At 34.7% G+C, this 12,680-nt stretch overlaps 1 protein-coding gene across 2 annotated transcripts in view; it reads left to right on the top strand.

Moving 5' to 3' along the window:
• Nucleotides 1-12,680, top strand: part of ITFG1 (integrin alpha FG-GAP repeat containing 1) — a 256,647-nt gene that overhangs the window by 80,077 nt on the left and 163,890 nt on the right. For both annotated transcript variants that reach the window (XM_081273851.1, XM_081273850.1), the window contains exon 7: nt 10,862-10,923. In XM_081273851.1, coding sequence (XP_081129977.1) covers nt 10,862-10,923 — 62 coding nt within the window. The remainder of the gene's footprint in view (nt 1-10,861; nt 10,924-12,680) is intronic.

The raw sequence follows: 12,680 nt of genomic DNA, 5'->3' as shown, positions 1-12,680 counted from the left end.
ACAGGAAAGCTAATTAACACTCCAAGCCTCCCTTTCCCCATCTGGGAAATGGAGTTAACAACAGGCCTACTTTATAAGGTCACTGTGAGCAGGAAATGAACTAATGCTTATAAGACACGAAGAAGCTGGTGGAATGGTGGTTTGAGCACTCCATAGATTATATCTGCCTCCCTGCTTTAGCATACAGGGTGAGGCTGGGATTGAGCTGAGAAGAGGGGGCTTTGACTAGGACAGCCATGGATGAGGGATCAGGCAGAGAACAGGCAGATCTGGTGTGGCAGGGGACATGCACATGTTCCTGTGTGTGTCCAGGGAGAGGAAGCAGTTCAATGGGACTGCAAAGCAGAGGTCTTGATATAACAGGGATTCACTTGATGCTTTGACTGTATCCCTTGTTGCTTTGAAACTCACACATTTTTGTCTTTTTCCCAAACTTTTTCTCCATGACTTTCTCCTCCCTTTCTTCTGTCTCTCCTCCCTAATCTCATTTTCTCTGTATCACCTCTGTGAAAGCCCCCTGTTCCTGCGGCTGGGCCAGAATCACAAATCAATAAACAACCATCTTTTTCCTTTTCTCAAAAAAAAAAAAAAAAGAAGAAGAAGAAGAAGAAGAAGAAGAAGAAGAAAGAACTCATGCCTACAGGGCATAGTGTCTGAGCCTGTCTGTCTTGTTAGAGGTATGTTTCTGGGGAAATAAAGAGGAAAAGTCTAGGTAGAAGATTAAGAACTTCAGGAATTAAATTTTAAAATGTTCGCTAGAAATTTAGACTTCTTCCTAAGCATAGTAACTTGTGAATGAGGACTTATTCAAATAGACTCCTCATAATCTTATTAAATGAGTGCATCTGTAAAGAGTATCATTTGTCAGAATTATTTGATACAGAGAAATATAGGGTTAGCTCTCATGTGCAGAGAGTATGCAACTATAGCCATAATCTCTGTCAAAAGTTTCAAACTAGTACTTACAGCCCAACATCAGTCCTCAGACATGATTTTTTTTTTACTGATACTGTATTAAAAAATATTTTGGATTAAAATTCTAGTACCTTAAAAATATAATATTCGTATTTAAAAAGTTATATTTCAGGGTTGCTTAGCATGTGTGGAGCACTAGTTTCAATCCTGAACACTGCTTACAAATAAATAAAGGTATTGTGACCATCTTAAACTGAAAAAAACATTTTTAAAATTATATTTCTATAACAACATTTGGCCGAAGCCAATTTACTTCTGTCCCCTTGTGTTGAGGATGGACTGGTTCATTTAAGCCCTCTACTTCCTCATCTCTCCATCCCAAGAACCCCCAGTGCCTGTTTTTACTATTTTATCATCTTGTTTGTACCCTCTTAAGTTAGCACCTTATGCCTGACAACATTTGAATTGATGACCTCTGAGCTACAGAATGCACTTAAATTGCTAAAAGGAGTGAGAGTTGTTGGCATTCACTTGTTTGTCATAGTAAAGTCATATGGTTTTCTGTGTTCTTTTTTTATAAATGAATGGAAAAAAATGATATTTAAAGAATATTTTTATTCTAAACAATTATTCTTCCCTTCCACTAATATAATTGGTCCTAAGAGGAACTGTGTGGTATTTATGGAATAGATATTAATATGAGCTTGGCATAACCTCTAGTTAAACAGTATAGGTTGTAGTACTGTTTTCAGGCATTCTTTATGGGAATGTCTGAGGTTTCTAGAAAATACTATAATTGTTTTGTTAACTGTGTGTTTCAAAAATGAATTGGAATATTACTTTAATGGGAATATAGTAATTTATCATCTGAGGAGAATTTCTTCATTCAGGAACTGTAGTGACATTATGAATACTTATAAACATTTCCATTGGATTATTCGACTTAAAATGTCAAGACTTCACACTGAAAGGATAGAGTACCAGAATCATAATTTTTAACTTATTCTTTCGTATCATACTATTCCAAGTAACTTGACAAATTAATAACACACTATGAGCACGACATTAATCATTTAGCTTTGTTTTGATTTTCCCCAGTGTGATTTAATTCACATCATATTTCTGTTAACAATTTCTAAAACTCCTGAAGTTTTTTGTCTAGGTTTGTACTTTATAAAGAAAAGAGGTTTATTTAGGTCACAGTTTTCAAGGTTCAAGAGCATGACAGTTCTCTGCTCACCTCTAGAGAAGGCCTTCTGGCTGATGGCATCACATGTGGCAGAGATTACACAAGGAGACAAAAAGAGACTGGGGAGGGACCAGGCTCACTATTTTTATAGCAATCTACTTTGGGCAGAACAGCTACTCTAGGAGACCAGCATTAATCCCTTTTAAGGACAGTGGCCTGTGACCTATCTACCTTCCACTGGGTCCCACCTCTTAAAGGTTGCACCACCACACTGGGACCAATCTTTCAGCATATGAACCTTTGGGGGATATACCAAACCATCAAAAATTTAAATGCCAATTTTAAACAGAGGGCTTTTTATTTGAAGGGAACACTGTGCTGATCTGGACAAAGATTATTAGTTTATTTCTTTTGAGCCATGAATGGAGATAATTGACTATGCGATTGTCATTTGAGGAGAACAAAATGCATATGCATTGAATTTTTTTTTAAAGAAAGAGAATTTTTTTAATATTTATTTTTCAGTTTTCGGTGGACACAAACATCTTTATTTTTTATGTGGTGCTGAGGATCAAACCCAGCACCCCACACATGCCAGGCGAGCGTGTTACCACTTAAGCCACATCCCCAGCCCGCATTGAATATTTTCACAATTTTGTTAGATAAATCTAATGAAAAGATATTTAATTTGACTTGAGATTTATATTCCGAATTTTCAGTAAATCATGGTATGATTTTTTTCTTCAAAGAGTATTTCTTCACGTCAACACTGTGATTTCAGCTATCATCATGGTGTTCCTATTAGCATTTTATTTTATTTTTAAATTGCTTTTATTTTTTAAATACACGACAGCAGAATGCATCACAATTCTTATTACACATATAGAACACAATTTTTCATATCTCTGTTTGTATATAAAATATGTTCACACCAATTCATGTCTTCATACATGTAAAGCTGCTTTTTCCTTTTTTTTTTTTGATAGAATGCTAGAATTCAATCTATATTAAGAAAAATCTGGATTACAGAGGTAACTCTCATCCTCTTAAATCAATAACTTATCATTATTTTTTTTTGTTGGTCGTTCAAAACATTGCATAGTTCTTGATATATCATATTTCACCGTTTGATTCAAGTGGGTTATGAACTCCCATTTTTACCCCGTATACAGATTGCTGAATCACATCATTTACACTTCCATTGATTTACACATTGCCATTCTAGTGTCTGTTGTATTCTGTTGCCTTTCCTATCCTCTACTATCCCCCCTCCCCTCCCCCCTCCCCTCCCCTCTTCTCTCTCTACCCCCTCTACTGTAAATCATTTCTTCCACTTGTATTATTCTTCCCTTACCCCTCACTTCCTCTTGTATGTAATTTTGTATAACCCTGAGGATCACCTTCCATTTCCATGCAATTTCCCTTCTCTCTCCCTTTCCCTCCCACCTCTCATCCCCGTTTAATGTTAATCTTCTTCTCATGCTCTTTGTCCCTACTCTGTCCTTAGTTACTCCCCTTATATCAAAGAAGACATTTGGCATTTGTTTTTTAGGGATTGGCTACCTATTAGCATTTTAAATGTTAGTCTTCAAGAGAAGAAACACGAACCCACTTCCAGAGTATATATCTATTTCTGTGCAAGAAATTGGGGCTCAATTCCAGGGTTGAAGGAGTCTAATGTAATCACTGTGTCCCTAAATTTTTATTCTGTCCTGAATCCCTCATTCCCCTGTTCCACACTCCACCTCCTCACTGTCTACCCCCACCTTGAGTATAGTCTCATGCATACTCTTATTCTTCTCATTTAACTAGGTCTTGCACTTAATTTATGGTATTTTCCCTTACATGTTTAGCACATCCCTAACAAGTCACTTAACTCCACTCTTTTGATCTACTAGTCAGGAGAAAAGGAAGGGCAGACCATGGGAACTTGGGAGTATGCTGTCTAATGATGACAGAAACTTCTCCATCATCTTAAATGGGAAAACACTGACAGTGAATAGTAGAACACTCCTATAGACTCTATAGAGTTTTTAATGTATCTGGGGATTTAAGAAATTCAGACTCATCAACCCAGATGTCTTTATTCCATAGGTCCAATGTCTTTGTTTTCCACCTATGTTCCAAAATTTGACATAGCAGACCTGTTTATGTTGAAATTTTATCTTTGGAACTTATCTCCATTTAATAGTCAAAATCCTCCTGCTATAGGAGATGAGAACCTTGCTATGTTTGGTGCCTTCATAAAATATATAAGTTATTGTCAACTATTGTCACCTTACTATGCTTAGAACAATAGAACTTATTCCTCTTATCTATTTTGATATCCATTACCCAAACTCTTTCTATCCCCTCTCCCCACTACCCTTCCTAACTTCTAGTAGTTAGGATTCTCCCTTCAAATTGAATTTTTTAGCTTTAGTGTATGAGAGAGAATATGCAATACCTGTCTCTCTAGGTTAATCACTTAATAAAGCAAGTCCTCTTGCTTCAGCCATGTTGCTGTAAATGAGAGCACTTCTTTTAAAAAAAATTGCTAAATAACATTTCATTATGTGTATTCTCTACATATTCTTTACCTATTATTCATCCATCCATGGACACCTACATTGAATCCATTGCCTGCCTATTGTGATTAAGGCTGCAATGTTCATGTAAGTACAGCTGTCTCTCTTTGATATACAGAATTTATTGCCCAGGAATGGGAAAGCTGAATCATATTATAGATCTATTTTTAACTTTTTGAAGAAGCTTCACACTATTCCCTTATAATGACTCCACTAATTTACATTGACACCAGCAGTGTACAAGTATGTCTCCTTTTCTCTACATCCTCTCTGGTGTTTTTTATTTTTGTCTGTTATAATTCTTCTAACACTGTTAATTTGTTTTATTGTTTCAGGTTTTACATTTAGGCTTTGAAGTATTTTCAGGTGATTTTTGTATAGGGTGACAGGGGTCAAGTTTCAGTCTTCTACATATGGATAACCATTTTCTCAGCACTATACGTTGAAGAGGCTCTCCTTTTGCCAACATATGTTTTTGACACATTTGCTAAGAATCAATTGATTGTAGATGTGTGGATTTATTGTGGGATTTCTATCCTGTTCCTAATCTTTGTGTTTTTATGCTAGTACTATGCTGTCTTATTACTGTAACATTGGAGCATGTCTTCGGAACAAGGATTGTACCTCTATCTTTGTCCCTTTGCTAAAGACTACCATGGTTATTCAGGGTTATTTGTATTCCATGTGAATTTCAGGATTATATTTTCTCATTCTGAGAAGAATGCATTGGTATTTTGATGGGAATTGCATTGAATTTATAAATTGCTTTGGGTAGTATGAACATTTTGTTAATATTGTTAATTAATATTCGTCCAATCCACGAACATAAGAGGTCTATCAATTTTTGTGTGCTTTCTTCAATTTCTTTCTTCAGTGTTTTGGAACTTCAGTTGTAAAAGTCTTTCATTTCCTTGATTAAATTTTTTCATATTTTTTAATTATTTTGTTTTGTGGCTATTGTAAATGGCATTGCTCTCCTCTTTTCTGTCTCAGCAAGTTTGTTATTGTTTTTTTTTTAACTGTTCGTTGTTCAAAACATTACATAGTTCTTGACATATCATATTTCACACTTTGATTCAAGTGGGTTATGAACTCCCATTTTTACCCCGTATACAGATTGCAGCATCACATCGGTTACACAACCACTGTTTTACATATTGCTATACTAGTGTCTGTTGTATTCTGCTGCCTTTCCTATAAGTTTGTTATTGTTGTGTAAAAAGGCAAGCTACTGATTTTAGTGTTTGGGGTTTTTTTATCTGGTAATTTTGCTCTCTCTCTATACACACACGCACGCACCCACACAAGTGTGTGTATACATTTTACATGTGCCTTTTATTTAGGTCTCCTGCCTAATTACTCTAATACTTTCAACAGTATATTGAATAAGAATGGTAAAAGTGAACATCCTTGTCTTGTTTTGTATCTTAAATAAAATGCTTTCAGCTTTTCCCTGTTTGCTTTTATGTTGAATGTGGTTTGTTTTATACAGCCGTTATTATGTTAAAGTAGATTCCTCTATACCTAATTTGTTCAGAATTTCATTATGAAGCATTCTTGAATTTTATAAAATGTTTTTTCTGCATCTCTTGAGATTTTTGTCCTTCATTCTGTTGGTGTGATATTTTAGTTTCTTGACATATATATAGAAACATCCTTGCATTCCTGGGATAAATCCCACTTGATCTTGGTGAATGAACTTATGTTTTTATACTGTTTCTTTCATTTCAATGATATTTGTCCATCTGCCAAATCAATTGTCTTTACCAACTTAATAAGGTGATTTTCACAGTAGAAAATTTTCTCTTTAAAATGTGTATTAGGGTGTTAGTTTGTTGGGTAGCTTTGGCTTAATTCCCAACTAGGCACCATAGTATTAGTCGCTCTACAGCTTGTTCAGCTGTAATTGGTGGTTTTAGTCAGGATGCTTACCAGGGTCAGAGAGCCTGCCTCTGCCTAAGGGCTGCAATAGGAGTAGGGGCACTTTAGTGTCCCATGTAAGTGTGGTGCAAACTGGGGCACCCACTGCATGGGAACTCCTTTAGCAGAGGCATCAGGAGCATGGAGATGGGGAGATGTGTCCATAGAACCTATAAGAGCAAGTACCACTGGTTGTAGGGGCTTCTAGCAACAGCAGTAATGTCTGTGGTGTTGTAGTACACGATAGACATGTCCTGAGACTCCACTCGGGTGAATGCGACTTACACTGGAGGCCTCTGGTGGCTATGGGGTTAGCAGGGGCTCTGGAGTAAGGACCAGAATAGACCCATTCTCAGGCCCTGTAGAGGCAAGTACCACTGGAAGCAGCCCAGTGAAGGAATCCTTATTGTCAGTTACTTGTTACATGTGATTTAAAATCTTATCTTGGTGCCTGCTTCCTTAGATCATTGATACCAAGTGTCATTGTTTGGGTTCCTTGGGAAACAGGTTCTAAAACTGAGATTCATATGCAAAAGTTTCATTTTCAGGTATGTCCTTATAATCAATGCCAGTGGGCAGGAATGGAAGGAAGCAGACAGAGTTGGACTTTGAATGAGTCAGTGCACAAAACTTCAATTCCAGGGGAGCTCTGAAAAGTGGAATGACCCTGCAGGGTTGTCCCGAGTTTTGGATATGAGCTCCCCAAAAGCTGCTCCAGAGAGCACAGACTACTTAGGGCTATCTACTACTTCCAAAAGCCAAGAGAATAAGTCCTTTATTCCTAATTAGTGCTCTGGGTAGAATGTCATTTCCTTTAATTTTGTTGTATGAATTACTCTTAGCCATGTGGGTGAGAATGTTATTACATTGTTGAATAAAATTTTTCTCTAGCAGTTATTTCATTCTCATTTTGTTCGAAGTCTGAAGCATGATTCTTCATAATGAATTATTAATAATTGTCTCTATTTTTATTTCTCTGTGTAATGAATCATTCATATTTCTATAACCTCTTTACATAATTGAATAGTGAATCTATTTTACTGGGTGTTTTCAATTCATCATTTACTATAAGTGATTCTCATAGTTTTAATAAATAGCTAGCAAAACTATGAAAATAGAATCAACATTGTGTTAATAGAGTTCTTAAATTTTCTAAATATGCATAAAACAACGAGAAGCTCATAATTTATCATCTTTTATGCATACATATATTGCTTTAGTTAGCTTTTGGGTCATTGTGACCAAATACCCTATCAGAACAACTTAGAGAAGAAAAAGTTTATTTGTGGTTCACTGTTTCAGAGGTCTCAGTCCATAGGTGGTAGATTCCTTTGCTCTGGGCCCATGATGAGTCAGTACATCATGGAGGTTGTGTCCAGCATGGGAAAGCTATTCCCCTTATAGCAGAAAGGAAGTTGGGGGTTGGGGAGAATGGAGAGGAAGGGGCAGCAAGAAGACTAACCCTTCCAGGGCACAATCCAATGACCCTCTTCCTCCAGCCATTCAGCCATGACCCCTGCTTACAGTCCATCACCCACTCACTCCATTCAGACTAGGATAGTTTGTTATTTTATAGTTTTCATAATCTAATCATTTCACCTCTCAATATTTCTGCCTTAACAGGACCTTGGTGGGGACACCATATTTCCAACCCTTAACATATATTGAGACGAATACAATACCAATAGAAAAGAATTGTTGAATCGTTTTTCTAGGAATAGCAATAGATTCCTAGTACTCATTCACCACTCGCTCTAACTGTGCCTGCTTAGCCTTGTGTGATAACAGAATAGATCTAATCCCGTGAAGCTAACTGCCTTAAACAGGATCAGAGTTTGATATATTCAATTTGAACAAATGCAGCCTGTGTTGAATTATTATAGAACAAAGTAATTGCCCCCGTTTGGGTTTTACTTACAGATAGCTCAGGGCTTGCATTGACATGACTTCCTTAGTGATTCTAAGAACCACTAAAAAAAATCTCTGGACTGTTAATCCCTAATCACTTTCTTATGCTAACTATCTACATTTTTAGATAATTAAAAAATCTATAATAGCTTTTAAACATTATTTCATCAATAGTTCCTATGGTCAGTCATACTTATTTTTAATAAAATTATTTAACACAAAGCCCTCCTTTTTTCAAGCAAATTTGTGTGACCTGCACCAAATATAAGTGTAAGTAGTATGTGTTCATATATATAAATAATATTGCCTCTCTTAGTTATTCTATAATCATTTGAACACATATTGCTTCCAACCACAGAGAAGCTACAAACATATAAAAATCAATTAAACAAAACTTGTAGCCTCAAGAAGCTACAGAAGGACAAATGTGAAGCCAGAATATCATAGTGCATTATAATAATCATCACTGTGATGAGAGGCACCACAGTGGAATAACAATGGGGATATGCTTAGGGAGAGTTAAAGTCTGCAAAAAGAAGGAGACATTTAAGCCTATTTTAAATAATTAATTCACATGGTGGCTATGAGGTAGAAGGGCAATATGGAAAAAAAAGGAATGGCATGTACAGAGGCAAATATATGTGAAAGAATATGATAAAATCTAGTGACAACTTTGTTCTATCTGGAATACACCCTTCTTGTAGAGGAGTAATAGGAAATGTGCCTGTAAACATAGATAACATAGTCTTCATCTGACACACAGTATGAAGAGTTTGCTGCCCTAGTTCTGAAGAAAATGAGTGTGATCTAATTCGTTCTTTTGCTTGTAAATAATTTGAGGGCAATGTGGAGAATCTTTAGAATGAAAGGAACTGGTATAGGTATATCATCTTACAAGTCTCAGATTATACTTGAGATTTTCCGAGATGAATAAGGAAGTAAACATTTCATTGGGAGTACATGTATGACACTAATGAAACCTGTCATCTTTATAAAAGACTATAATTCTGTATCCAAAGGCAGAGCATACCCAGAGTAGTGGAAATGAATGCAGAGATATTTGATATGAGCACATAAGAATGATTGTCTCTGGAATTGGGAGTTTCCAAGTTTATTAATTATAAAAATGAAAAAATTACTTAATTTGGGGGGATTCTATGTAAATCTTCATAATTATAATAACATAAATTAACTTCATAAATTTGTAAAAACATTACACAGAACATTTAAATGTGAATCAGTTTTACTAAGCATACTTAATGTAAGGAAAATAAATTTGGAATAGTCATGGTCTTCACATTACTATGAATGATTAAGAAGTCATTTAAATCCATTTTTTAAAATGGATTTTTTAAATTTTTTTGGTAGTTAATGGACATAATACCTGTATTTATTCATTTTTATGTGGTGCTGAGAATTGAACACACTGCCTCACATGCTAGGCAAGTGCTCTATCACTGAGCCACATCCCCAGCCCCATTATTTAAATCATAAAAAAGTTATATCATTATAATATGGCTGTGAGTCCCTTCATAAGTTTAAAACCTTTAATGATCACTAATTGCCATTATGCAAACATTATACTAAATGACAATACTAGAAGCGATGTAGGGAACAACTGGCCTTTGCATTAGGATATTTGATTCGACTGTCAACCTTGTTTTTTAAAGATGTTTTATTGAAATTCTTACACTTTCCAATAAACCATACTTTCTTTACTTGGAATTCATGAAGACAATTTTTCTAATACTTAAAATTTGAAATAATATATTGCTCATTTAGTATGAGTGCTAAAAATTCTGGATGCTGAGATGCCTATTTAAAATGATGCTGAAACCTGCCTATGACATAGACAAGTGTTGCTTTTAGGGTACAAATGTAAAATGTGATTATGATAATAATATCACCTCATACTTTGAAAAACAAGAAAGATTATTTAAAATATATATTTTGTGAGGCTAAGGATATAGTTCAGTGATAGAACACTTGCCTAGCATTGAGACCCTGAGTTAAATATCCAGCACCACACACGCAGTCTTGCGCGCGCGCGCACGCACACACACACACACACACACACACACACACACTACAAATAATTATTTTTAAAATAAAAAAATTTTTTGAAGGACCAATACCAAAATCTTCTTTTAAATACATTTCCCTTAATTGTACTAATACAAGGTCGTCATCTTCTTACCCACCCCACTCTTCTCTCCTTTTTTCTTTAGAGAATCAAACTTTTAAAAATATGTTTCTGTAGAATTGCATTAATAATTGTTTTTATGTATTCATTTGTTCCTGCCTTCAAATGTACACATCAGTATAACTGCAGAAATTTACATTTCTATTATTTTTCTTCCAGATTTATTCCTCACAACATTGTCTGCCTCTAGTTCCTTCCAGTTTGAGATATGGGAAAATTTGGTAAGAAATCTTTTCTTTGAAGCATTTTTAAATGATGGTTTTCAGTAAAGGCACACAATTTAGAAAATAAAATCAAAGTAATCACTTGGTTGGGTTGGTTTCAACAATAAATAGAACAACTTTAAGAACCTTTTGGTTGCATTGCTGCATTCAAACTGCTGAATATTACTGAAGGAAATGATTCATTCAGCATCAGTTCCTCTGCAGGTTTTTAGGCATGACTGCCAATTAAACCAATCAGTCTACCCTAATGTGCATGTTAACAGGACCCCTGCTAGGCTGTCAGCTGTTGAAAGAAGTTACTGTCATTTAATTTTTCAGCATGGTGGTTTATGAAGAAAATCCTTTTTAAAAGACTTATTTTTCCTCTTTGCCTTTAGGGTTTATATAAAGAAATAAGAACAACAGACACTAAACTTACTGCCAAGTTGAGTAGGATTAAGGAGTCTTTCCCAATAGGTTTTTACTTTTTTAAATTGTCAATGAAAGATTCCCAAACTGATGTGGCGTGATTTTATTTTTAGTTTGATGTAGATTAAATATTCCCAAACTGATGTGGAATGATTTTATTTATTTTATTTATTCACCAAAATCTTAACATTTAATTTTAGACTGCACAATAGAAGACAGGAATTAAGGCCAATTAAAATGGGCTAACTCAGTGACATTTGTCACATATTGGTCAAGTATGATAACCTTCCTTTGTTCTATCAAAAAATCTGCTGCATAGAATGTTTGTGAAAATAAATGAAACATGTAGTATGTAAATGTATAAGTATATGTAAAGTACCCAGCACACAGTAGTCACTAATCAAATTTTAGTTTTAGATCTCTTAATTTCTCACCTAATTACTCCTGATTATCATTTATTTCATCCAAATTAAACTCATGGATTTTATGAAAACGCTGATAAAAATAATCAGTTCCAACAAAGATAAAACATAGACTGTAGAAGGACATTGATCATTAGCCAACTCTTAGAGCCTGGTCAGTGGGGTTGGTCATGACTTACATTTCTTCATGGGCAGAAACCAAGATGGGATTTGAAATTTATTTAGACAAGATCAGAACTTTTAACTGCTTCTAAACTAAGTAATAGATCCTTTTTTTAATTTTAAACATGGCAAGGAAAAGTAAGAAAGACATCTAAACCTAAAAAGATTGTCTTTATTTAATGTACTGCTTTTAAAAAATGTACTTATATTTGTGTTTCTGATTATAGAAATATGGTTATTATTTTCTTCATGATTGTTACATTAAGACTCCTCTGCTGGGGGATATTTGTTTACAGATGGTCTTTTATTTCTACTTCAAATGAATCTTGAGATATTAGAAAGTGAGATATATATTTAATTAATTTGTACCTGGGGGGAAGGGCCTCTTTATAAATAAGTAGAATATGTATATAAAATTATGAAGCACTTTTAAATATCTGATTTAAAATTTCAGCCTAGACTCATCTTAAAGGTAATCAAGTGAAGCAACTCATTAGGAAAACAATCTTCATGAAGTGAATACATTTTGATTGGGATATTTTTTTCCTTTAATATTGTTTTTAAAGAAAATTAATAAATTGGCTATTGGATAATAGGACTAAGAATTGTTCTTTCTGTAATGTGTCTGAGTCAATGAATAATTGTTAAGGAAAATATTATTCAGATGCTTGTTGAAGATGGGAAGGGAGATTTTATTCAAGAGGACTGCTTATAATGGGGTTTGGTATTTACAAATACAACAAGAACAACAAAAACACTTTC

Source organism: Spermophilus citellus (assembly GCF_964194105.1).
Source record: "Spermophilus citellus genome assembly, chromosome: 18".
NCBI lineage: Eukaryota > Metazoa > Chordata > Mammalia > Rodentia > Sciuridae > Spermophilus > Spermophilus citellus.
The sequence above is the reverse complement of the archived record's forward strand: the minus strand, read 5'-3'. Positions and strand labels throughout refer to the sequence as shown.